At 55.2% G+C, this 24010-nt stretch overlaps 1 protein-coding gene and 1 long non-coding RNA gene across 2 annotated transcripts in view; both read left to right on the top strand.

Annotated features, from left to right (window-relative positions):
* LOC308607804 overlaps positions 1 to 14702 on the top strand; it is a 39169-nt gene extending 24467 nt beyond the window's left edge. The window contains exons 3-5 of the long non-coding RNA XR_014014050.1: positions 11628 to 11832; positions 13927 to 14140; positions 14596 to 14702. This is a non-coding gene — a long non-coding RNA (uncharacterized lncRNA). The remainder of the gene's footprint in view (positions 1 to 11627; positions 11833 to 13926; positions 14141 to 14595) is intronic.
* Positions 14703 to 17109: 2407 nt separating this feature from the next.
* Positions 17110 to 20241, top strand: UBL4B (ubiquitin like 4B). Its single transcript, XM_081225064.1, has one exon. The coding sequence runs from the start codon at positions 17235 to 17237 to the stop codon at positions 17661 to 17663; it is 429 nt and encodes a 142-aa protein (XP_081081190.1). The 5' UTR covers positions 17110 to 17234; the 3' UTR covers positions 17664 to 20241.
* The last annotated feature ends 3769 nt before the right edge of the window (positions 20242 to 24010 follow it).

The following is a 24010-nucleotide window of genomic DNA, read 5'->3' as shown; positions in this document are numbered from 1 at the left end:
CTCACGGTGGAAGGACGGCTCTCAGCCTGGTCCCAGCCTGGCGGGGCTGGGAGATGCATCCAAAGGAGTGGGCCAGTGGGCCAGGGGGCATTCATTTGGTTTGGGCCTAAGTCTTGGCTGCTGTCCAGTTAAGCTCTTGTCTCATGGCCAGCAGACCCTTGGTTGTTGTTACTAGAACTCCTCTCATGTGGGCTGACTGAACGGGTGCCTCTCTCCGACCCCCTTCAGGCCTCTGCCTGGAGTGGAGCTGCAGACTCAGTACTTGAGACTGGCCAGTCTCTCTCCCGGGAGCTCAGTCACCCTTCTCGGAGCTGTGGAATGTTGCCCTTGGGATTCATCTTAGAGGCTGCCTGAAAGTCCTGTCTCCTTCTCTGTCTCTTCCTCCAGAAGAGTAAACTGAGGCTGAAAGTGCAGTAATTTGCTCAGGCTTGCCCAGCCATTTGAGATTCTATGGCCCAAATCTCCCCACCCGAAGTCCCTGCTGACCCAGGCTGTAATATGTCCCGTGCTCCACATGTATTAAGCACTCGCAGCGTGCAGAGGTCTGAACTGTGCCTCAGGCTAGGTAAGAACGTCTCCAAATAAAATGATAACAGTTGTTCCCAAACTTGTGGATTTTATGGACCAATTAAAAATTAAGGGGCTTCCCTGGTGGCGCAGTGGTTGAGAGTCCGCCTGCCGATGCAGGGGACACGGGTTCGTGCCCCTATCCCGGAAGATCCCACATGCCACGCAGCGGCTGGGCCCGCGAGCCATGGCCGCGGAGCCTGTGTGTCCGGAGCCTGTGCTCCGCAACGGGAGAGGCCACAGCAGTGAGAGGCCCGCGTACAGCAAAAAAAAAAAAAAAAAAAAAAAAAAAAAAAAAATTAAGGGGATGGACATAGGTTTGACAATTATAATTTTGCCAAGAATAGGTTTTCCAGAAGTCCTACTCTCATCATGTTTTGTAACAAGAAAGAAGAACATTTTAATTCAGAAAAGGGACGATATTTCAAATTTAAAAGCTGACTAAATGTTACCATATACAGAATTCATTATCGATTTTTCTCTTTCACCTCTGACTGGTAAAAGCATCATCGTGGACAAAAGCCCTTCCTTGGACCTGAATTAGAAGACCCAGTTCTGTGTGAAGGAGCCCATGCTTTGGTCTAAGGGGGAGTGGGGACGGGCCCAGAGGTCCAGCTATCACCTCATAGTCGCCTCCGGGCAAGGGTGGCCCAAAGTGTTGGAGTGTGACTGGGGCGTGGGCAGAGCCAGTCCAGGCCTTTCTCCTGGTGCTCGGAAGGCCGGGGAGCAGGAGGGTTCTGGGAAGGGCCTCTGGGGGTTCTGCCCTTAACTGTCTGATGTTATTGCTTCCATCTAGAGGCTTTGACCTGAGAACTAGCCGAGGCTGTTCCACTCTGGGGGTTGGAGCACTGGCTAGATATCCTGGGCCTTCGGTGATTGTACCAGCTTCTTCTCTCCTTGGCTGTGTGACCTTGGACCAGTCCCTGAACCTCTCTGGGCCGCTTTCCTTGGCTCACAGGGCAAATGTGAGGATAGCCACTCTGATAGCAACTGTACAGCCGTGTAGCCACAGGGGCTTTTTAAAAAGCCGTTGCTCCAGGATCCCAGAGCACCCACTGGCTCGACTTCAGAGCCCTTCCTCTACACCCCACAGCCTCCAGGTCTTCATCAAACCTGAGATCTGCCCGGGGATGGCATTATTTTTCCAGCCTCTTGCTCCTTCAGGCCTTGATTCCCTCACCCTGACCCTGACACCTCGCAATTTCCACTGGGTTCTGCGTGTTTGACTCACTGTCAGCACCTGTCCCCTCTGGTGCTGGCACGTCTGGCATGAAGCTTGAGTCCAGACACCATTGCTCAGACTCCGTGGTGGCCCCTGGCAGGGGTTTTTCCTGCCATTGGGTGGTGGAGACCACGGTTGACTCTCCCTCACCTCTTTCCCATCATCCCTCATTCCAAAGGCCAGGAGGAAGCCTCTTCTCTGGAAAAAATGACTCCCCGTTGGCTCTTCTGGGCTCCAGGGGGCTCCCCCAGCCTCACAGCATCCTCCCCTCCTGCCTCACAGCAGTGCCAGTGCGGGAACTGTAGGCCGCCAGCCCTCTGCACTCTTAGGGAAAACCTGTGTCTTTCCCTCCCTCCTTCCTATCCTTTTCATCCTCCCTCAGCCCCCAGCCCCCTGGCCCCCCAGGTCCTCTCCCTCTCAGGCCTTATCTGCCCCAGGATCTGACCTGCAGATGCACTCACTGCTCGGCGTGCTCCTGACCCTGGGATGGCATCACCGCCCAGCCTGCCTGCCCCCGGGGCCAGCTCCGGCCTGCTCTCCTTCCCTTTAAAAGCCCCCATGTCTTGAAGCTGATTAAAACAAACACAGCTCATATTTTTGTTCTTAATCCAATTGTGCGCTGGGCTAGGGTCGGGGAGGGAGGATAGGATGACAAAAGCACATTCCTCGCCATGCCAGGGTGGGAGAGCCAGACCAGGTACCCGCCAAGAAGTCCCCAGCAGCTGGGGAGGCCGTGCGTCCAAGTGGGGTGCTGTCCAACAATAGTGGATGGACCCCTCCCTGAGCAGGATTCAGCTGCTGCTCCCCGGGCAGGTCAGGAGGAGGGACAAGTTCCTCAGGCCTTCCCAGAAGGGGAACGAGAGGCCCTTCTGGGAGCAGAGTGGCCAGCTGGGGGGCAAGGGCTCCAAATAGAGGCCTTTATTCTCTCTAGTCTGGAAATGAGACATAATCCTCTTGTCTCAGCCGACCCCTGTGACATCCCTGCTCAGCACTTGGCCTTGGAGTTCCTCAGGACACACAGACCCAGACACACACTGTGGACACCTTCCCCTGGTAGGCTAGGCCCACAGGCCCCTAAGAACTCTGTTACTGTCTGAGCCAGAGGTGATGCCTCCATCACCCTGAACTTCCTGATGAAGGGACCACTTGCTGTAGAGCATGGAGAGGAGGGGGGCCCAGTGATGGTGCAGATGGTGCGTACAGAGTCTGGAGGCCAGGTGCCCGGGCTTGACTCTTACTCTGCTACTTACTAGTTACGTAGGCAAGTTATTTCATCTCTTTGCACTTCAGTTTCATCATTTGTAAAACGGGGTAGTAACAGCAGTACCTACCTCGTAGGGGTGTGAGCTGGGAAAACAAACACTCAGAACAGGATCTGGCCCTGTATTGTATACTATACTAAATATACCATCTGTAGTTGGCATATACTATACTATATTCTGGCACTCTACTATATACTGCTACCATAAGAAATCTTGATCATTGTTATTATTGAAGACAGGTGGAGGTAATCCTAGATCAGTCATCTAATAGCTGGGTGGTTCTAAGCAAATCATGCCTGTTTTCTGAGCCTCGGTTTGGCACCTATAAAATGGGAACAGACTCATCCTCAGAGAATGATGGTGAAGTTTAAATGTAACAATAATCACGAAAGTGCTGTGTTTATTGAATCTTAAAAATTACGTGATTTCATTGTTAAATGAGACCTTAAGGGACAGTCTTGTCCAAGAGAGGAGGGAATAAGATGGTTAGATCAAATAAAAAAGATAGAAAGGGAAAGAGGAGAAAGAAGAGGTAAATACAAAGTGGAATGGTCCAGAGAATGAGCATAGGGGTGAGACTAATGAAAAGGAAAAGGAGAGAATGAGGAGGGAGAGGGAAAACCAACAACAGCAGCCACAAAAATATCAGAGAAGGAGCTTGATAGAGAATACGGTCAAGAAAGGAGGGGCAGTGAGCAGGATGGAGAGGGACACAGGCAGACCTCAGTGAGGGGTCTCGGGGTCTGCCTTGGGATCCTGTAGGGCTGGGCTTCCTCCTTGGCTGAGGTCTCCAGGCAGGAGAAGCAGGGAGACCCTGGGAGCAGGTGGAGACCCTGGCCGCTTCTTCCTCTCCACCAGGCTTCTGTCAGCTCCCAGGCTGCCCCACCCCATCCCCACTGCCCATGCACTGAGCCAGAGAGATCTCTGCACCGAGTAGGGTCAGAGGCCCAGGTGGGGAAAACTCTCCTGGGCTCTTCTGTGAGGCTGCTGGGATGAAGCCCTAGCTCTACACTGGAGAGATGCTTAATCATCTTTCCCCCCAGTCCTTAGATGCCTATAGCTTCAGTCTTTCAGGGCTAAACAAGATCTTAAAAATCCATTGTTTGAATGCTAGTCTGAACAGCTCGCCTGCCTGGCCAACTCCAGAATGGGCTGAATACCTCTTAGGACAAGGCCCTCCCTGTCCTTCAGAGGAGTTTGCTGGGCCCCTTCCAAGACTGATCCACAGTTACTGTGACTGCAAATCAGTCAGTTGATCAATACCAACTTTGTGCGACCTTATTTTGAGCCCTATCTGAAGGACAGAGGGGCCAATCAGAGGGACACACTGGCAGGCTGCCTGGTACATTGAGGGTGGGTGGCAAGGTTGGCCTTGCTGAGGCATCCTCGCCTCCCACGTTCAGGGCTCTCTCATTCTCCTTCCCTGCCCCATGATCACTTGCCTTGGGCTGTGACAATTCCCCACACCACAGCTAGAAACCACGATGTATCAGTAGGTCAGGGAGAGGAGGACTAGAAATGGCCCGTAAAAGTCTCGGGCTCCCCATAAATGCAGAGCAGGCCTTTGAAAGCCCAAAGCACTTTTATGTGCTAGTTAAAGGGCCTTCCTGTTGTGTCGCCAGGATTTACAGGGAGGTGGGTGGGGGAACGGGGTGAGGTGAGGCCAAGTACAGCCTCCACCTACTGACACTCCCCAGGCTTTTCGGAGCTTCAACCCTCTGGGTCCCAGAGGAGAAGGGAGGAAGGGGAGGGCTTAGCGACTTCTCAGCTGTCACACTCCACTTACCAAGCAGGGACTGTGAGGCTCTTCCTCGGTTCTTTGAGATCCTGAACCAGCTCGCTGGGGCAGTGGTGACCAAGGCAGGGACATATTCCAGGCCAGCAATGCCCACAGCCAGGGGGAAGGAAGCCTTGGAAACATAGGCAGAGGCCGGGCTACCCGTGTGGTTTTCAAACACGTAGCAGTAGGACAATCCAAATGGCTTCATTTGGAGAGTTTGTTCCATGGCCCATCTTGCCATGCCCTATGTCTGATGCCAGCATTATGGGATTATGGGGAGAGCACTGGGCATCTGCCCCCATCTCAACTCTGTGAGTTAGGGATGCCCGTCCATCAACCTGTCTCCACAGGGCACCCTGTAGGAATGCGATGTCCATGAATTTAAACTTCAAAAAATAAAAATAAAAAAGGGAAAGTCCCCATAAAGTGAGTGTGCTCTTCTGGCCACTGTCCCTCATGTCCCTTTCCTCTCTGGGAGAGCTGAGAAGGACCCTCCCTGACCCGTGTGGAGGGGCAAGCTGCCCCTCCCTGTTCTTCCACAGCATCCTGTGCTCACACCCCTACGCGGACCGCCAGCATCATGTAAAGACCCAGTGTGCTCTGAAGGAAAGAACCAAAGAGTCTGGCCACCCCTGGAGCCAGGCACTGTGCCGGGTGATTCACTCACATCGTCCCATTTCAACCTCCCACTGCCCTGCGCAGGGGACACCAGCATCCTCCGCACTTTATAGTTCAGGACAGAGAACTAGCATTTGCCAAGCTCTTCTCCTTTATCAGACCCTTTTGAGAAACAGTACATTCATTCTCCCCTTTAATCTTCCCGGCCTCCCGGCTGAATAGTATCAACCTGATTTGTATATGAGGAAACTGAGGCCCATAGAAGTTCAGTGAGTCAGGGGAGGTCCAGGTGGGTAGTGCCCAGCCCAGACCTCTTTCCCCATACCTTTGTTTCATTTGAGCCGTAAGTCTCGCGCAGTCCTCGTGCTCAGAGGCCAGGGTGCGGGGGCGGGGAGGAAAGCCCTGCTGATGTCTGAGGTGTCTCAGCCTTTGGCTCTCAGGCCTGACTTGTTTTTGTCTTTCTAACAGCCCCATTCCCTGGCTCCAGCCACCCTCTCTGGATCGCTTCATCCCTCCTGGGGAGCAGCCGCTGGAGCACATTCAGCCTCCTAGGCTTGGGGCCCTGGGGCCCTGTACCCAGGCAGGGGGATTTCTGCATTGACTTCGCTCTGACCCCTGTCCCTGGCCTGCTGGCCCCAGGTGCCCATTGTGGCCTCAGGCCTCTGGCATTCTTCCCTGACGCTGCAGCTCCCCTCTGCTTCTCTGCGACCCTATTGAGTTTCCCCAGGTCTGGCCAACCAAACACTGCCATATGGGGGAGAGTTACATTTCCTGTATATGTGTCAAAATATCTGAGAGGATGTGAAATAGATCAGACATGTATAAAAATAAACTTTTACGGGGTGACTGACTACTCCCCTCCAGGGGGAACCAGCGATTCACTCTTCATCTGGGGCCCAGAAGCTTGGCTGGGGCCTTGGGGACCATTCCCCACACCCAGCTCCCCGTGGCTGTCCTCCCTCATTTTCTTGGGCTGGGCTTCAGCTCCTCTCCTGGAAGGCATTCTCCCAGGGGCCCATGGGCATGGAAACCCCTCCAAAATAGGGCTGAAAATAGCAAGTTACCCCTCTGGTCCCAGTTTCTTGATAGGGGTAGCAGGTCTTGTTCTTTGAGCTCCCCTTTCTCTCTGGCAATCTATGATTCTATCACCCAGGGGTCCCCAGGCTAGGCCACAGCAGGACAGTCTCATCACCTCTTCTACTGAGCAGAACACAAGGATTACATCTCAGTTGTTCTTTTCCTGTTGCATTAGGCTGAGGCCTGGTGGACTGGAGTGCAGGGGTCTTTCTGTCCTGGCACCCCTGCTTGAGTTTACCATGAAGGCTTGTCACGGGCATCTGCTTGTCAAGGTCATCTGCGTCTCCATCCTCCTGCTTCTGGCTAAATGGTTCGATTAAACAGGGCTTGTTCTCTTTATTGCTAAAAGTTTACACGAAGCAGCATCCCAGTTTCATATCAGAAATTTCTCCCTAAATGTTACCTTAAATCCTTCTGAACCCAGATCCCCTTTTACCCTTCTCCCCAGCCATGAGCTGGAGAGGGTGCACTGAGGTTTTGGACAGCTCAGGCGATTCCTGCACTGACCACTCTGTGACCCCTCAAGCAGCTGCGTGAGAAGAGCCGATCTGCCAACCCACGGGATTCCCACCAGACCCTGTTCTTGGGCCATTGGTTCCTGTCTGGCAAAGAACCCAGCTCGGTCGCTTCTGCCTTTCCTCAGCCAAGGGGCCAGAGGGTCTCAGGGCTGAAGACCAGATCCCCAGCACCTAAGCTTAGTCAGAAGCCATAGCCCAGGGCCTTGTTTCCATTTCCCCACAACTCTCCAGGCTGGAGCCTTCCTCTTCTCGTCTTGGCTCCCACACCCCGCTTCCTGGCCCCAGGGCTGTCACTGAAGACACACCACTCCTGACAGACACTGGCGTCTGATGGGCAGCTGCCATCCTGCCAGGAAGCCGGTGTCCAGAGCTAGGGCTGCAGGACCATCTCTCAGCCTCTATTCAGCCTGGCCCTCCCATCACCCAGCCACCTGCCCGCTGCCTCCCAGGCCTCTTTTGAGCACCTTGTGTCCAAACCAACTGAAAATGCCAGACACAGCCTCAAGCCGTCAGTTACTGAATCTGAGATACAGAGTTCTGCTGGGTGGGAAGACACAGGTATATTAAGGGTGTCAATGGGGTACAGTATTTTGGAGAGGCCAAGGGAGGGGCAGGGCTGACAGCTGGCTTGTGGCTCCCTGGACATTCTCTACTTCTCTCCAAGGCAAAGAGCCCCTGCCACCCTCGGATCTGGTCCTGCTGCTGTGTGCTCCCTGCCTGACCCTGAGTCCTGCTATCCCTGACACTTAACTCTTAATCAGTCCCCTGTGAATGAGAATAATGGGTTGACTTGTCTAGGAGTCCCAGGAGCATTTGTTAGGAAATGGACTTAATGTCCAAAATGTCCAGGGTGATATTCTTACAGCTGAGAGGCTCTTGAGCCCATGTTGGTGACCCTGGGAAGGCCATCAGCTGGGATCTCAGGCTGCTGGTCTCTTGGGTTTCCATACCAGGACTGACTCAGTTGAAGAAATTCTGATATCTCCTAGGAAGGGTGAGGCAGCTCCTGACTGGGCCCAAGTTTTTCCATTGGTTGATACGGCCCATGCTGCTGCCTGGAACATCCAACCAGCTGTTGGTTGGATTAGAAGTTTTCCCTCTTGTTTTTGGCTACAGCCTTTTCTAATGACTGGCTGCATGTGGTTAGTACTGCCAGCTGGAAGAGCAGGAAGTCAACCACTACAGGATCAGCAGTCTGCCCAGCCCAATGCCCCACCTGCCAGCTGGACGTCCTTGTGGTTGTCCAAGCCCAAATCAAATCCAAGTTCACTAGCTCCTTTGTCAGCTGTAATTCGGTCCCTCTTCTCCTGACAGAGGCCTGCCTGCCAGGTAATTCAGTTCCCCCAAGCCCAGCCTCACCTGGTCTGTTCCCAGCTTTCTTTCCTCTTTTCTCTCTGGACCTCCATTTTCGTGTCAGCGTCTCTGGGGCAACGGTCTTGTGGCTGGTTACATGCCGTTTTCCCTGGCTGGAGACTGCCTTTAGATCAGTTCAGGGAAGGGGGCTGGTGGGCAAGAATCTCAACCAAAGGCTGGCCTGAGCATCCTTAGAGCAACAGCCAGGCTGAGATGGTGGAACAAGCTGCCCTGTTGGAGGGCCAGCCTTGGCGCTGGTCACCAGGAGCGACAAGGGGCCCCTTTGGTCCTGCAGAATCAGTGTGGCAGCATATGATGGCCACTGACTTCTCCGTCCAGACCCAGTGGTGGACTCGCAAGACCAGCAAGAGCAGGAGTTTGTTCAGGGCAGGGCTCTGTGGGCGCCTCCTCTGTCCTCAGTTTTAGTGCATCATGTTTGATCTTTGCTGCATGGTGGAGGGTTCCTGCCCCTCTGATTGATGACACAGATCTTCAAAGAGCAGTCATCCCTGGAGGGAGGGGATGATTAATCAAAGCTGTTCCCAGGGGGGTACCCGCCAATGCTAGGCCCTCCAGGACCACTCTGGCCCTCAGCTGGATCTATGGACCCAGCTACCACCATTCTGCCTGACCCAGGAGCTCCTTTGCTTCTCCATTTAATCTGGCTTAGATGTGAATAAATCTTTTTTTCTTATTGTTGCAGCCAAGACAAAACTATAGATTTTTTTTCTTTTTTTAGGAAGCGAAGGGGGAAATAGTACTCAGGAACTGAAGGACACATGATGGGTTACAGAGCATCAGTCCTAATGGAACCAGAATCTGCCCCATAATGCTCCATGCGGCCTGGCATATCAGGCCCTGCCTCAGCCGCCAGGACCCTGTAGCTATCCCCACTCCCTGGCCCCAAGTGAGGAAGGCAGTTTCCTATTTCGCCCCACTGATCCCTCCCCGGATCTCTGACACTATCTGATTGTTTGCTGCTCACAGCCTCCTGGAGGACTTTAAATTAAAGTTGGCCTGGAACAAGGCTTTTCACAGTTAGCACCCCGCCCCCCCCCCATGCTGCCCTGATGGATATTGAGAAGCTGGTAATGGCTGGTTCTGCCTTAGCTTTCTTCCCAGAGCCTCATGCCTGTCCCTTTTTCTAGGAAAGAAGAAAACTGCTTCTCTCCCTCTCACCTGCCCCTCTGGTGCCCCACCTGCCAAGTCGGAGTCCAGCCCGAGCCCCACCTTTTGTCCCTGCTAGATTTGCAGAGCAGAGATTCCTCCTCACCGTCTAGCGCAAACGTCTGGCACGGATTTAGTGTGTGAGGAATGTTTGTGGAACGCAGGCGTGGATGCAGCATGAATAACCGGCCCTGGCTCGGGCAGCTGAGCACCCCCCTCACTCCCAGGGCCCACTGACGGTTCCTTCTCCGAGGAGTCATCTTGCTGACTTCCGAGGGTTTATAATACACCCCTTTAAAGTTCAGAGCACATTTAGTATGTTTAAATGAACGTCAGATACCGTGGCTACAGGCTAAAGCAGACTATCTTTTATCATCTGAAATCACGCAGCCCCGGGGTGCAGATGGGCTGAGAGGACACCCAGTGGGATCACAGTTGAAGCACCCCCAACTGAGATGACAGGCCACCAGCCGCGCCATGGGCAGCGTCTCCACCAGGGCCCACCGGGGAAGGCCCTGGGGAGGAGGGAACTCCCTCTCGGCAGCAGTGCTGGGTGGGCGTTCCTGCAGCCCTGGTAGAGCACAAAGATGGCGTGGGAAAGAAAGCCTCTTTGCAGATCCTAGCTTAGGTTGGCAGCGTGTGTGTGTGCGTGCGTGTGAGAGCTGGGGGCTGCTCCTTTGGGGCTCCTACATGCACTGCAGGGATTTAGGGTGAGACGTGGATAATTCAGAGAAGTTTTAGCTGCAGTGAACACTTGTATGAAGGTGACTGGCCTCTGCCTGGTTATCCTGCCCCATCTCTCACCCCCGCCCACCATGCTCCACCTACACTGAGTCCCACACTCTTTTACACGTGGGCTTGTGCATGCTGGACCCTCAGGGTGCCCTTCTTGCCTTTTTCACGGAGGGAAGCTCCTGCTTCTCCTTCAGACCCACCCAGGTCCCTCCCTGGTAAAGCTTTCCTGGCCTGGCCCCCGCCTCCTCTTGGAGCTGGGAGTTCCTTCCCCTCCATTGTCAAGATAATGCCCAGTGCTAAAATGACAGGTTTATGTGTATGTGTCCCCCACACAGGGACGTGTCTTTCTATCCTTTCTTCCTGCCTCAGCACCTGGCACAGTGCCCAGCTCAGGGTGGGCACTGATGTCTGTGCTCAGAGCATGGCTGCCTGGAGAATGACCCGTGACGGTCGGGGGGCAGGGAGGACGGGCAGTCTGTGGGAGGACGGGGCTCATCTCCTGATGAGGCTCTGGGCCCAGTCCCAGTCCTGTGCGCCCGGGCCCCAAGGGGGCGGAGGACCTAGACCCACTCCTTTGGGGCTGCTGGAGCCACCCAGGGAGGTCACCAGTGACATCTAGTGGTCACAGCAGGCTGCAGCCCCACAAGGTTTTCCGGAAGGCGTGAGTCTGAGTTGCACGTGTCTGCTCTGGGCTGGGCTTCTGAGCGGTTCCCAGCCAAGGGCCAGCAGGCCAGCAGCGCAGGACAGGACCTAGGTGGTTGGGTGCAAGGACCGAGGCCTGGAGAGAGGCTGGGCAACCCACAGTCAGAGACTGCAGTCCACGTCCGCTGGGCTCCGAGGCCTCCTGCCATCTCCCTCCCTCCTGCTCCAGTTCCCTCTCCCTGCCTGCCCAGGCTCGGGCCCATCTGCCTCAGCCTCAGCCCCTTAAGACCATGTCGGGGGGCTTTGAGGTCCCCACTGGAGCAGCCACAGACCCACTTTGGTACAGCTGCTGAGACAACCAGTGCCAGCCAGTGGATGAGGGACGAACGATGGGCCTCGTTTACCTACCAAACACCTACCCTGGAGGGCACCCAGGGTACGGGCCACCTAAAGAGCTGCCTGCCCTGTCCTGGGCCAGCCCTCACTGGCCTGCACAGAGCAGCTCTGGGAGACCCCTCCTCAAAGGGGCAGGGGGTCCCTGGTCACAGCTACAGGCGGTGGCACAGGCTGAATGGGGTGCTGAGCAGCGCGGTGGCAGACCTGAGGGCAGCCTTTGCAGCAGGGCTGTGTCGGGCGGGGGCTTGCCTGTGTCCCACCTGCCTGCCGCTCAGCACTCTCTCCTGCAGGCCTCGTAGAGTGCGCCCTGTGTGCTCAGGAAGTGCTGGATGAGGGGCTGCCGTGGGGTGAAGGAGGCATGGGGTGCCGGATCCAGGATTTCAGGCTTTCCACGCCCGGACTCCACTTTCTCTGCCAAAGTTTTCCCGTGAACCATTTCCAGACTATAAGGAGAGGGGAAGAAGGATGCTGTTCTCAGCAGGGAGGCCTGCAGAGGTATTTATTGTCCTTTTTTGCAGTAACAATTCCTTCCTGTTTCTTCTGCTCCCCCTCTTTCCTTTTCTGGCACAAGTGTCCTTTTGTACCTTCTCCCTGCTGCCTCTGTGTGGCTCCTCCGCCCTGCCCCTCACTCCTACCCCCTTCCTCTAACCCCTCCGGACTTCTCCCCTTTCTAAGCATCTCCTGTGCTCAGCCCTCTTGTTCTCCGCCCCTCTCCCCTCTCCACTGTTTCTGTGGCTCTATCTGCCTTTCTTCTGCTCGCTTTGTCTCCATCCCCGTTTCTCAGCGTCTCTTAGTCCCCCTCCACCCAGCCTTTCCCCCGCCCCCACCTCCCCTGGAAGGTCAGTTTGACATTATTAAAGTGTAATAATAACTTGATAACTTGCCCAGGGAGTGAGGTGGGCAGAAGCATAGCGTACCATTTTCATGAGCCGTTTGCAGGGCACCTCTGCCACCAGCTGTCAGCCAGCATCTCTCAGCCCCTTCCTCCCTTGGCCTGCTAGGTCTGCAGAGGCTGCTCTGTCCGCCTACCTGCGCCAGCAGGAGAGCTCAGCCCGCCTGTGGGGAATCACACTTGGGCATGTATCTTCATGCAACGGGGTCTTCCTTGACAACTGGGGGTGAGAGCTCACATTTCCAAGTTTTTATAAATACTCACTGAGTGTCTTTATGGGTCAGACACTGTGCTAAGGTCCTGGGGGCATGACCTGCCTCTTGTGACCTTTACAAGAGAGGGGAGGCGTTAGACAGGGGACACAAATGAGACGCAAGGAGCAGGCTGCTCAAGGCGGCCCCAGCCTGGCAGCTGGACCCTTGGCTCTTATCCTACAGAGTTCAAGCCCTTTGGGTACCAATGCCCAGGAGTCCTGCCAAGGGCTCCAGGCATGTAAGGGTTCACAGACCTGTCCCAAAGCACCCTCCCCCTGCCCACTCTTCCCCTCTTGCAGACTTTGTGCTGGTTTCACAGTGACACAATTACATTTATAGTTGTTTGTGAGAGCGGTTGGGACCCACCACTGACCAGCGTTCTCTCTGTACACATTTGTTCCTTTCCCTCAAGTCGCAAAACCCACTCATTCCCATTAATCTTCCCCCCTAATTATGACAATCATTGTCTGATTGCCTGTTCTGATTACACAACTACATTTTCTCATGCTAACTGCATAATGAAGACAAGCAATTGCATGGGAAAAAATTATGAAATTTCCAAGCTCCAAATACAATTTGAGGGCCCAGCAATGTGCCTCCACTGTCCCCCTTGGGCAATGGGGGCTCCAACACAGAGGCAGAAGTCAGTGGTGACCGTCTCTCAGCTTCCGGGGACACTGCTAATTCTAAAGCTTCTGCCCTCATGGCCCACTAGCACACTGAGACTCTCTAGACCAGGAAGCCTGATTTGGAAAGTGTGACCCAGCATCTGTGGCCCTTGAAGCCCCTGTCGCAGAGGTGTCAGCCTGCAAGTGGCCACTAGCCTTGGGGAGATGGAGCCTGAGCTGTAGTCTTACCTGCTTCTAGAGGCCCAGGCCCCAACATTTTTCCCCCAGTGGCTGCCAGTGTCCCGGGCAGATGCATCTAGGAGGGCAGGCTGAGGCAGGTGGCTGGTTCTCATCTTCCTCCAAGCTCAGGACTCTGGCCCCTGCCACTTTCCTGAGATGTCCCATAGCCTGGGAGAGAGATTTCAGGCCACTCCCCTCCCCAGTTCACCTTCCTTTCATCTCCTGCAGAAGACGACGCAAACCTTGGCCCCCAGGAAGCCTTCCTATGTTAGCTCTGCTCAGGGTGACTCACACCGAAGCTCCCCTCCCTCCGATCCTGTCCATCCCACAGTTTGTCCACCACAGGGTCCTCCCATCCGGGGGTTGGGAACTCCCAGATGGCCGAGGAGAAACCTCATCCACCCTTTGCTCCCTCAGCACAGACAGACGCTCTGCCATCACGGGGTCCATGGGGGCCACCACACACTGTATGTACATCTGCAAATTCTATCTTATTCCAAATGCATCAAGGGAGGTGGTTATTTAAAGAATACTATAGAAGATCCTTGGGTAAAGACTGGAATCATTTTCTGATTTATTTTCTATGTAATTTCAGATTGTCGTCTCTCCAGGGAAGAAGGAGAGGCTGCAGGCAGGTTCATAGCCTTCCACAGCCTGCCGTACTGGACACTGCATCCTCCTGCATGGCTCGGCCTGTTTAAATTTTGTCGTCTTCATTCAGCAAACATGCATGCGAGGCCTTCTGCATACCAGGCTCTGTGTGCTGGAGGCAGGGGATACGAAGACAGATGAAACCTGTTCCTGCCCCCGCGAGTCACTGAGGGAGACACAGACACATGTAGATGCATCAACACAGGGAGCCTTCAAGGCGGGTAATTGTTGCACAGAGGGAGGTAGGATTACCTCCACCCAGGACTGGGGAAAGCAGGGAAGTATTCATGGAAGAGGGAGGGGTTTTTTTTTTGTTTTTTTTTTTAACATCTTTACTGGAGTATAATTGCTTTACAATGGTGTGTTCGTTTCTGCTTTATAACCAAGTGAATCAGTTATACGTATACATATGTTCCCATATCTCTTCCCTCTTGCGTCTCCCTCCCACCCTCCCTATCCCACCTCTCTAGGTGGTCACAAAGCACTGAGCTGATCTCCCTGTGCCATGAGGCTGCTTCCCACTAGCTATCTGTTTTACATTTGGTAGTGTATATATGTCCATGCCACTCTCTCACTTCGTCCCAGCTTACCCTTCCCCCTCCTGTGTCCTCAGATCCATTCTCTACATCTGCTTCCTTATGAGGAAGGAGTTTTTAACCAGCGTTTTGAAGGATGAGTTGAAGAGTTCAAATGAAACAGGCAAGTTGAAGAAAAGGCGGGTTGACGTGGCTGGAGTGGAGGATGCAGAGTGAGGTAGGCTGGGTGGAAGCAGAGCCAGGTCGTGACGCCCTTGGATGCCAGGCTGTGACGCCCTTGGATGCCAGGCTGAGGAGCTAGTTTTGATTCCAAAAGTAAAAGGATGAAACCTGATGGTGTCACTCACAGGAGTGCCACCCAGTCAGCTGCCCCTTCCCTGCCTCCCTCCTCGTCTCCTCTCCCCGACCAAATGAGCCCTCTTATTTTTTCTGTCCACTCCTCCTCTGCATCTCCACTGACCTCAACCCAGTTCAGACTGTCACCGTTCTCCAGCCTGTGGCTTGGAACTCATAGTGCATCTCCTCCTCCAGTCCCGTCCCCTTGGGGCCATTCATTCTTGGGGGAGATTCCTGACTTTTGAGCTTCGTTTGTTTATGGACTAGAATTTGGTCACCTGCCAAGAGTGAGAACATGGGGTTAGGAGGAGAGGGGAGGGCAGCTGAGTTTGTGGCCTCCATGGGTGTTTTCTTCCACTGCCCAAGGCTGCCAGAGCCAGAAGAGAGAGGTGGAGGCAGGAGTGACCAGGCGGGGAATCGGCCCAGGGCTATGGAAGGGCAAAGTCTGGAAAGTCCGGGGACATTGGCAACAGTGTCAATCAAGTGTAGCCCAGGCTGGAGCAAAAGGAAGGAAAGGAGGAGGGAGAGAGGAGGCGAGGAAAGAAGTAGGTGCTTGCCGAGCACAGCCCTGGAGCATGGAGGGCTAGGGGAAGGTGAAGCCGTCCCTGACAGTATCCCCCCACCAGCTGTGGACATCAGCCAGGCCTTCACGCTCACTCACTTCCAAAATGAGGTGATCAGCTTCCTCACGGGCTGAAATGTGCCAGCAGTTACAAAGGGCTTCGCCCAGGAGAGCTAAAAGTTGAACTGAAAACTCCCAAGGCAGCAGCAGTGGCTGACACTTGTGGAGGCCCCGTCATGCCCCTTCCTTACTGGCCTTGGAGCCCTGGGCGCCTGCACCATGCCTGGCACACAGAGGGCACTGAGCAGGCTCTGAGGGAGGCAGGACTCGGTAGTGGCAAAGACGTGAGCTCTGCCGCCTGCTGGCCGTGTGAGCCCAGCCCCATTGTCTCCTCTGGCAGGTGGAGGAAAGGACAGTACCCGCCCCGGAGGTTGGGAGGGGTGGCTAAGGCCACGCCCGTGCTGCGGACCCTGCTGGTGGCCCAGCCTGAGCCCCTCAGTGCTCCCGTTCCTTAAGATGGGCTCTGGTGGATTCATTTCAGCAAAAGGGGCTGAGCTGGGGTGGGGTTAGTTGACTTTGGAATTCAAAGGTCATGAGGGATTTTTTAAGTTCTAGGGTTTTGTCTTGTTTCAAGAGTGGGATCCAACCCATGAGAGGACAGGGTGTCATCCCTGGCAACCCTCCGGGGGGTAGTCTGTCACTGGGATGGGAGTGGCCAGCTGCCATCACCATGCTTCATAGCTACTTATTTGTCCTGGCATCTCCCTCGGGTTGTCCCATTCTTTTGGATGAGTAGGTTTTAACTGGGACAAGAGAGAATTATTTTTGAGTGGGGGCTGGGGGGTGGAATGGGGAGAGCTGAAGTTGCTGCCAGCACCTGCAAGTCTCTGCCCAAGGGTCTTCTCTGGTCACGGGAGCATGCTCTGCACGCATTCAGACCACAAGTGCCAAGGAGTTAGTACCCCACTGACCAAAGTCAGGACCGAGAACACATGGATCCATCCTCTTTGCTTCCCCAGCAGCATGGCAGGTGTATTCCATGAGGCCTCCCAGAGCGCCTGGCGGGACTGAGGGCTCTCAGGTGACCGCAAAGGCAATCTGCTCACTGATGCAATGGGGGCTGCCCTGCCCCTCATCGTCTTGCTTTCTCGCCCACCTACTGACGCATCCTGGGGTCACCTCCCAACTAAATACATGCACGGGAATTCCTGTCTTTGTGTTTGGGAAACCCAATCCAAGAGAGCATGTCAAGTGCGTGATAGAAAGACACTGGATAAATTAGGGCAGAAAGTATCTATTGTGATACGATCTCTCCCCAGGGATGGGTCCGGTAGAGAGGGCACCCAATATATAGTGCTGAATGAGTCAATATGGACACGTTTCCTTCTGCCACCCTGTCCTTTGGGCCCTCCCATTCCCCCTCCTGCTCTCCTTTCTCCTAGCCTTATGTTTTCTCTCCTGACCCTCCTTTTCTCCTCTTCTCTCCTCCTTTCTCCTCTCATGGAGGAAGGATGTTCTGTGTCCCAAATGCCCCTCTGATTTCCCTGACATCCCGCTCTGGAAATGAGCCTTCTGGCAGACAGCATTGTGACATCACCGTGCATTGGCCAATGGCTGTCTTCCTGGGCCGGGCCCTCCTGGGACCATCGCCCTCCATTGATAAGGATAAACCACCTTCTCCTGCAGAGCCCCTTAACCCTCAGGGCAGCCGCTGGAGCATGAATCCCTCCTGATTCCGTCAGCCCGATATTCCTCACAGTCAAGCTGCTCCTGGGCGGGAGATGTAGCCTGAAGGTGTCGGGGCGAGAGAGTGTGGCCATGCTGAAGAAGCTGGTGTCCGAGCGGCTGCGGGTGCCCGAGGAGCAGCAGCACCTGCTCTTCCGCGGCCAGCTTCTGGCGGATGACAGGCATCTCTCCGACTACTGCGTTGGGCCCAACGCCTCCATCAATGTCATTGTGCGGCCCCTGGAGAAGACGGTGCCCGAGGAGGCCCACCAGCCCCAGCCCCTGTGGCACCATCTGGGCCAGGTCCTAGCCAACCACTTTGGGCCCCAGGACACTGAGGCAGTGCTGCAGCTGCTGAGGCGGGAGCACAAGGAACGCCTGCAGAGGATAAGCCTAGGGGAGCTGGAGCAGCTGGCGCGCTACCTCCTGAGCAAGGAGCCGCTCGCGGAGCCCACGGGGGAGAGGGAGCCTGAGGCTCAGCGACCCAGAGACAAGGAGGAAGAGGAGCAGGCCGAGCAGTAAACCAGCCATCCTACTCGTCTGCGTGCTCAAATTCGTCCAGCCTCATCCTTAAGTGTTCCCTGGTGACTCCCCACTAGTTCCTGCTGATGTGGGTGCATCTTCACCCCTTTCTGAAATTTCAAAGTAACTGCAGGGATTTTGGACCCCTCTCTCCTCTCTTGGGCCTGTGGTTTCCCCTCTGAAACACAGAATGATCCCCTCCACATCACCATCCCCTAGAAGGGGCTCTGATTGCCCCATGGGCAGCCTGAAAGGGGGCGGTCAAAGGCCGCTTCCCCCTTGTAGGCTGGGCACTGCCTCCTGGGCAGCTGTATGCCCAGCAGCAAGCCAGGCTGTCAGCACACCTCCATGGCTTTAAACAGACCCTCTTTCTCCTTGGAGACAGAAAGACAGATAATGTGAGTTCATTTCTTCCATCCCCAGGCCACGGCGCCCACCCGCCAGGCCTCCTGACAGCCAAGGGTAGAGAAGTGCCGAGTAGCTGCCCCTTGCTCTTTGGGTGAGGCTCTCCCTGCTGTCTGCCTGCTTGTGCTTCCACAGTTTAAGGGGCAGGGGCAGGGGCAGCAGAGGTAGGAGTGGGGGGAGAGCACCTACTGTGTGCCAGGCCTGGAGCTCTCAGGGAGACACACACAGACCAGGAAGAGCAGGAAGCTTAGGCAGAAAAGGCGGTTGCATCGTCGCACATTCATCGTGGCCAGTGTGAACGGAGCCGTGCCCCAACCTCTCCCTGCCCCAAGTCTCATCAATCACCAGGTCTCACTGAGCACCCCCCATTTCCCACCCACCACTGCCCAGGCTTCCCGGGATCAAAACTGGTACCAGCCGGGATCCTTGCCCTCACAGAGCGTGCAGCTTAGATGGAGAGAGAGGTCATAAATGTGACAAGTAAAGCAGCAACATAAAACCAGAGTACAGCCTGCGTGACTAAATGCCCAGGCGCCAGCTGCAGCCTTGCAGGGCCCTGGGCTCAGTGTGGAGGGGCCGGTGCCCATAGACTACAGGAAAGCCAGGCCCCCTTCTCTGTTCTCGGTGTGAGAGAATGGCCCTTGCCAAGGGCTGAGGAGCCCCTACACCCCGTGTGTGAGGGGGCAGGGAACTCACTGACAGCCTGGTCCCCCAAAGTCCCAGAAGTGCTGTTACCACGGTTGGTCCATCCTGGGGGATGGAGATAGAAGGAAGGGGATGAAGGCACAGTCTAGAAAGGAACAATCAGGGCCCCGGTCCCTGGGAGGCATCCTGTCCTTGGCCTATGGGGCCCTGCATCCTATTAACTGGGGCGTGTTATAATAGTATTTACTTCCCCCCCCCCAGGTGTTTGTGAGGGTAAGGCATGAAGACTCTACAGTGAAGAGTGGGGTGGGGCAGTGGCAGTGGCGGGGAGAGACTCCTGAAACCGTGTCTCTGCCTCCATTGGGGCTGCCGGAGCCCCTGCCCCTGGTTCCTGTCTCTGCAGGTCCTGGTCCTGCTCTCAGGTCCCCCGGCCTCCATAGGAGAGACCTCCTGACGGGTCTTCAAGTGTGTTCATGCTGGGGCTGTGCCATCTACCAAGGGGGACGAGCCTATTATTTTTACATTAGGGGAACTAATAGACCATTTCCCGGGAAATCTGTGAGTGATAAAAATAAGTGGGCCGTTTTATTCCTTTTGCTGAGAAGCTGGCACGAGGGACGGGGAAGCCTTTGTTGTCTCTGGTTAGCGGGAGTGTCAGGGCTTGCTGGGAGCAGCCACCTCTACTGCTTGTCCCCGAGGTTGCAGGGGAGGGTGACTCCAGGCCCAAAATGGGGGGAAGGAGAGTTGTTCTGCCCTCTGTGCCCGTGATTGCTTCTCACTACTGACTCCACCCTTCCCAGGGGGGCCCTGCGCCTGACCCTCCCCACAAAAGCTGAGCCTGGGAAAGGATGCACCACCACATGGAACTGAGCAAGAACTTGCCTCCGTCTGTTCCCCCTCCCAGGGATATTTTACTCAATGCTGCGTTTCTCACTGCGGGGTGACAGGCTTTGTCCCCTAATGGATGAGCTTACAGGTATTACGGAATATTGGGAGGCTGGGGGCAGAGTGGCCCCTTATACTCCAGCAATGGGTTAGAATCCTACTCTGTGTGGAGAGCCCTAGCTCCTGGACTGCCTGCCCTGGAGATCCTTCCCTGTCCCTGTTTCATCTTATTTCAAAGGCGAATTGAAACCTGTGCCAGCAAACCCGCTGAAACCTGTGCCAGCAAACCCCCTGTCCCCTCCTCTGCCCCACCACTTGAAGGATGGTGGGAATGAGGGGGGCACTCTTTTTAAACTGCAGCCTTGGGCATGTAGCTCTGCCGCTTAGTTCACCACAGCACCTCTCTCCTGCCATGAAAGGACACAAGGTCCCTAAAGGTAACAACCTTGCTCAAGTAGGAGGCATCTTAGGATGGCAACCACATCCAGGTTTCCAGCTTTGTGTTCTTCTCCACAGAGAAGTCTGGCTTCTCCTCCTAGCTCCTTCCTGCAACACTGCAGGCCAGCGCTCTTGGTCCCCTGGTCCCTGGTGAAATCGTCTTTCTGAGAGAAACAGACACAGCACTCTAGTTTGTGTGCTATTTCATAAGTCCTTTATTCTTTGATGAATAAAGATTGATGGTGATCCTACTTTGTGCCAGGCTTTGTGCTAGGGACTTAGGTTGGTGGACAAGGAGCCCTATCTCCCTGAGAAGGCCGTTTAGAGAGAAGTGCACCCCCTGCTGTCCCTTGCTGCATAGTGCAGCAGAGGGGCCTTGGGAAGCCCAGCCACAGCCCAGGCTAGAGATTTGGGGATGTGTGGAGAGCTCACTGCATGGTTTTTACCCATAGCCCTGAATGATGGGGCAGGGAATGGTCTGTCATGATGAAAATTCTGGTAGATGTTGGAGAAGGAGAGAGCTTACAATGTCCAGGGGTTCCAGAGACTCTGGATGCCTGATGCTGCAGTTAGAAGCAAATCACAGGTCCTGCCCAAGCTCAGAGGGAGGGGATCTCACAAAGGGCCAGACACCAATGAAGGATAGGAAGGGGGGGCAGTTAAAGGGCCCCTGAGGGACTTTTCCTGACACCCAGGGGTCCACACGTCACACTTGGAGCACTGTCGCTTGGCTCAGCACACCCAGCCTCCAACCTGGCTGGGCGCCCCATGACACCCCGAGTCACATGACGCACCAAAGGTGCACACCCACCAACACAGACACCCAACACCTCACACCCATGGGGTGGGTTCTATAGTGGCAGAGCCAGGTTTGCAGAAATGAGCTCTAGGTTCTGTGCCACTTGCAGTGTCTGGGTCCACACCCGGCCTTTTGGGGTTCAGGCTGCTAGAGCCCAGGCAGTCCAGCCAGAAGATCCCTCACAGTCAATGTAAGGACAGAAAGGGGAGACTTTGCAGAGCCAAGCCTAGGAATTGTTGGGGCTGCAGGAAGAGGTGGCCTGGACCAACTTTGCTCTGTTTAAGTGATACATCGTAGTCAGGACCCGAGCGCTCACAGGACACGTGGGAATATGGAGATGGACATGTAGGTGCACACACTTTTGTGTTGGGTGGCGATTGGGCCTTGCAAGGGTGCCATACATGCATGTCGGCATCAGCCCCCGTATGTCCGAGGGCAGAGACTCCCTTCTCTGTGTGAACTCTCCAAGGTGGCGCGCTTGCTTCCCATCTTGGCCCCAGCCTGGATCACTCTCTTTGTGCTCTGAGCTGGGCCTGGGTGGCTGCCAGCCTGTGGCAGGGGACTGGCCGGAGGGCAGGTTGCCCTGTGTTCAGATCCAGCTGCAGAACCAGCTGTCGCTGGTGGAGATGGCTGAGGCGAGAAAGCTGCAAAGCCGGGCCCCCGGAGCAGATGATGCTCCCACTGGCTGCCTTGCCCCACTCCTCCCTCTTGGGTCACCTTCCTCCTCTCCTTGTCATTTCTGCTTTTCTTCCTGTACTTCTTCTCCACCCCTTCCCTCCTGTTCTCTCCGACCATGTTTGGGGCCGAGTTGGCTGCATTGTGTGGACATCTGGGCACTTCCTTTGAGCTCTCTCGCTAATCCTTCTGTCTCTTTCCACCCACCCCTGCCCACCTTCTCTTTCCTCCCATTCCTTGCATCTGTAGTTGCCCTTCTATTAAACCCCACCAGCTCTTCTCCCTGTCCTCCTAGTGTCCTCTCTCTTGTATTCTTGTATTTGCAGACTCACCCAGTAGGCGGGTGGGGACAAGGACCCAGAACCCACTGCCTTTGATGATGTCCCATCCTCCACCCCACCTGCACACTCGTGCGATACTAATTCATAGGCACAACTATCCAGCCCGGTGCTCGAGAATGATAGGAAATGGCCTCATTGTACGCATGCACCTTTTTTGGCTGATATAAACCCCGACACAGACACACACCCAGAGAAAGGGCACAGGTATCTGCACACAGAGGGTTGCGGCGAACAGCCTTGCTCACAGATGGACGTGCCTCCGGGAGGGTGGCACCGCCCAGGCAGTGCTGGCCAAGGTGGCAGGCTGCCCTCTCACAGGCACGGCGGCCAGCAGGTTGGGTGCTGGGTCCCTGTGCTCCCTCTCATGGCTCTGTCTGGGCCAATCCAGCTGCACTGGCACCCTCATTCTCGTTCAGCTCTTGTGGTCCCTATTGTCTCCCACTGGGGGGCTTCGTGGCTCCTCAGGGGGCTTCGTGGCTCCTCTGGGCTCCAGGGCTATAAATCCCCGTCTGGAAAGGACTGTAAGCCAAGGAGCCAGCAGGAAGCCCAGGCCCCCAGGGTGGCTCCTACCTGCCTGCCCGCCGCTGCCTCTGACAGTGTTTCCCATCACAGTGATTTAAGGGCTCCCTGGCAGCCTTTAGCGGCTCCCCCTGCCCTCGTAGAAGGGTGATAAATCTGAGGTAACTACTGTTGGTTGCTGGCCATAAACCCGTCACGGCCCACTGCAGTGGGGCTAGGCCTGACCGCGAGGCCTGCCCAAGTTGGCCTTGTCAGCCAGCCGCCCTTGGAGAAGTCCCAGGGCACCCGTGCCTGGGACGTTATTTATGAGCCTCAGACCCCAGGATCAAAGCTGCTGTCCATCAGAAAGGGCCGGGGGGAGGCCCTCGGAGCCCCCCTCCCCAGCCCCTCCTCTCATCCAGACAACCTCAGGCCACTGCTGCTACTTAAACTTGAATGACCACACGTTGGAGAAAGCCTCAGTCCTCTCAGCCCTCCCCTGGGCCCCCTTCCACTTTATTTCCCTGACCAACTCCAAGTGCACCCCCCTTACACACACACACACACACACACACACACACACACACACACACGAACAGGGACCCTGCAGAGGCTTTGGTGACAGAGTTGGGGCGACAGAGTGGGCTTTAGCCTGAATGGCCGTTTTTCCTGACCACCGCTGCCCCTCCCTCCAGCGCAGCCTGGCTGAAAGGAGAAGAGTGTCGGGGTGCTCAGACCCCAGGACTTTGTCCAAGCGACCCTGTCGCTGACATCACCAGGCAGAGAGGTTTGAGGAGGATGCATGTTCATCTGACGCAAAGTGAGACATCTTTCTATAGCTTCTACCATCTCTCTGCGCTGCCTTATTTCCTGGGGCCATCTTAGCCCCAGACACCCCTCATCTGTGCTGTGAGTCTGACAGCCCATGAGGAGAGGGAGGCGGCTGGTGAGAGAGAACGGTGTGAAAGCTGGAATCTGAAGATTTGAGATTGAGTCTTGAGATACTGCTTAACTGGGAGATTCGGTTGCTTGGTCTGACTCATCTGTTCAGTGCCCTCCTTGTGGGGGTAGTTAAGAGCACCCAATGTATGTGAAAGTGTTTTATAAACCCTAAAGTGCTGTGCAGCGTTAAGGCTTATTCTACGCCCCCCACCCCACACTGATTTCTACTGCAGTCAGCAGAATGCGCTCTGACCAGTTCACACCTAAAGGGATTTATTGCATGGAGAGGGGTGGCTTACAGGATCCCTGGGAGGGCCAAGGGACCAGGCTTGGACACTTAGCCAGGAGCACTGCAGCCAAGAGGGACACCCAGACTGCCACCCCACCTGCCACTTGGTTCCTCGGGTTCCACGGAGGAGAACCCAGAGTCCCCACCATGGGTGCCCCCAGGGACTCTGCTGCCTCCAGCCCCACCCTGAAGAGCTGCCTCTTCTTACCTGGCTCACTTCCACCTACAAGTTCCATGTGGGTGGTCTGCCTGGGAGAAGCCAGGTTGTGATGAAACCTTAGCTGAAAGAGAGTCTTGGAAATGTGGTTTTTAACTTTCCAACAAGCGAGATGGGAGGGGTTGGTCTGCGGGAAATTTTATGGAACAAATGACCCAATTTTTTCAACAGGAAGAAAAAAATAAAAAGAGCGAGAGAAAGAGGGAGGGAAAT

The sequence above is a fragment of the Mesoplodon bidens genome (genome assembly GCF_964165515.1).
Source record: "Mesoplodon bidens genome assembly, chromosome: 2".
In the NCBI taxonomy this organism is placed as follows: Eukaryota; Metazoa; Chordata; class Mammalia; order Artiodactyla; family Ziphiidae; genus Mesoplodon; species Mesoplodon bidens.
The sequence above is the reverse complement of the archived record's forward strand: the minus strand, read 5'-3'. Positions and strand labels throughout refer to the sequence as shown.

What these genes read in the sequence shown, in the direction of transcription:
- UBL4B (XM_081225064.1), top strand. Translation starts at nt 17,235, where the DNA reads ATGCTGAAGAAGCTGGTGTCCGAGCGGCTGCGGGTGCCCGAGGAGCAG.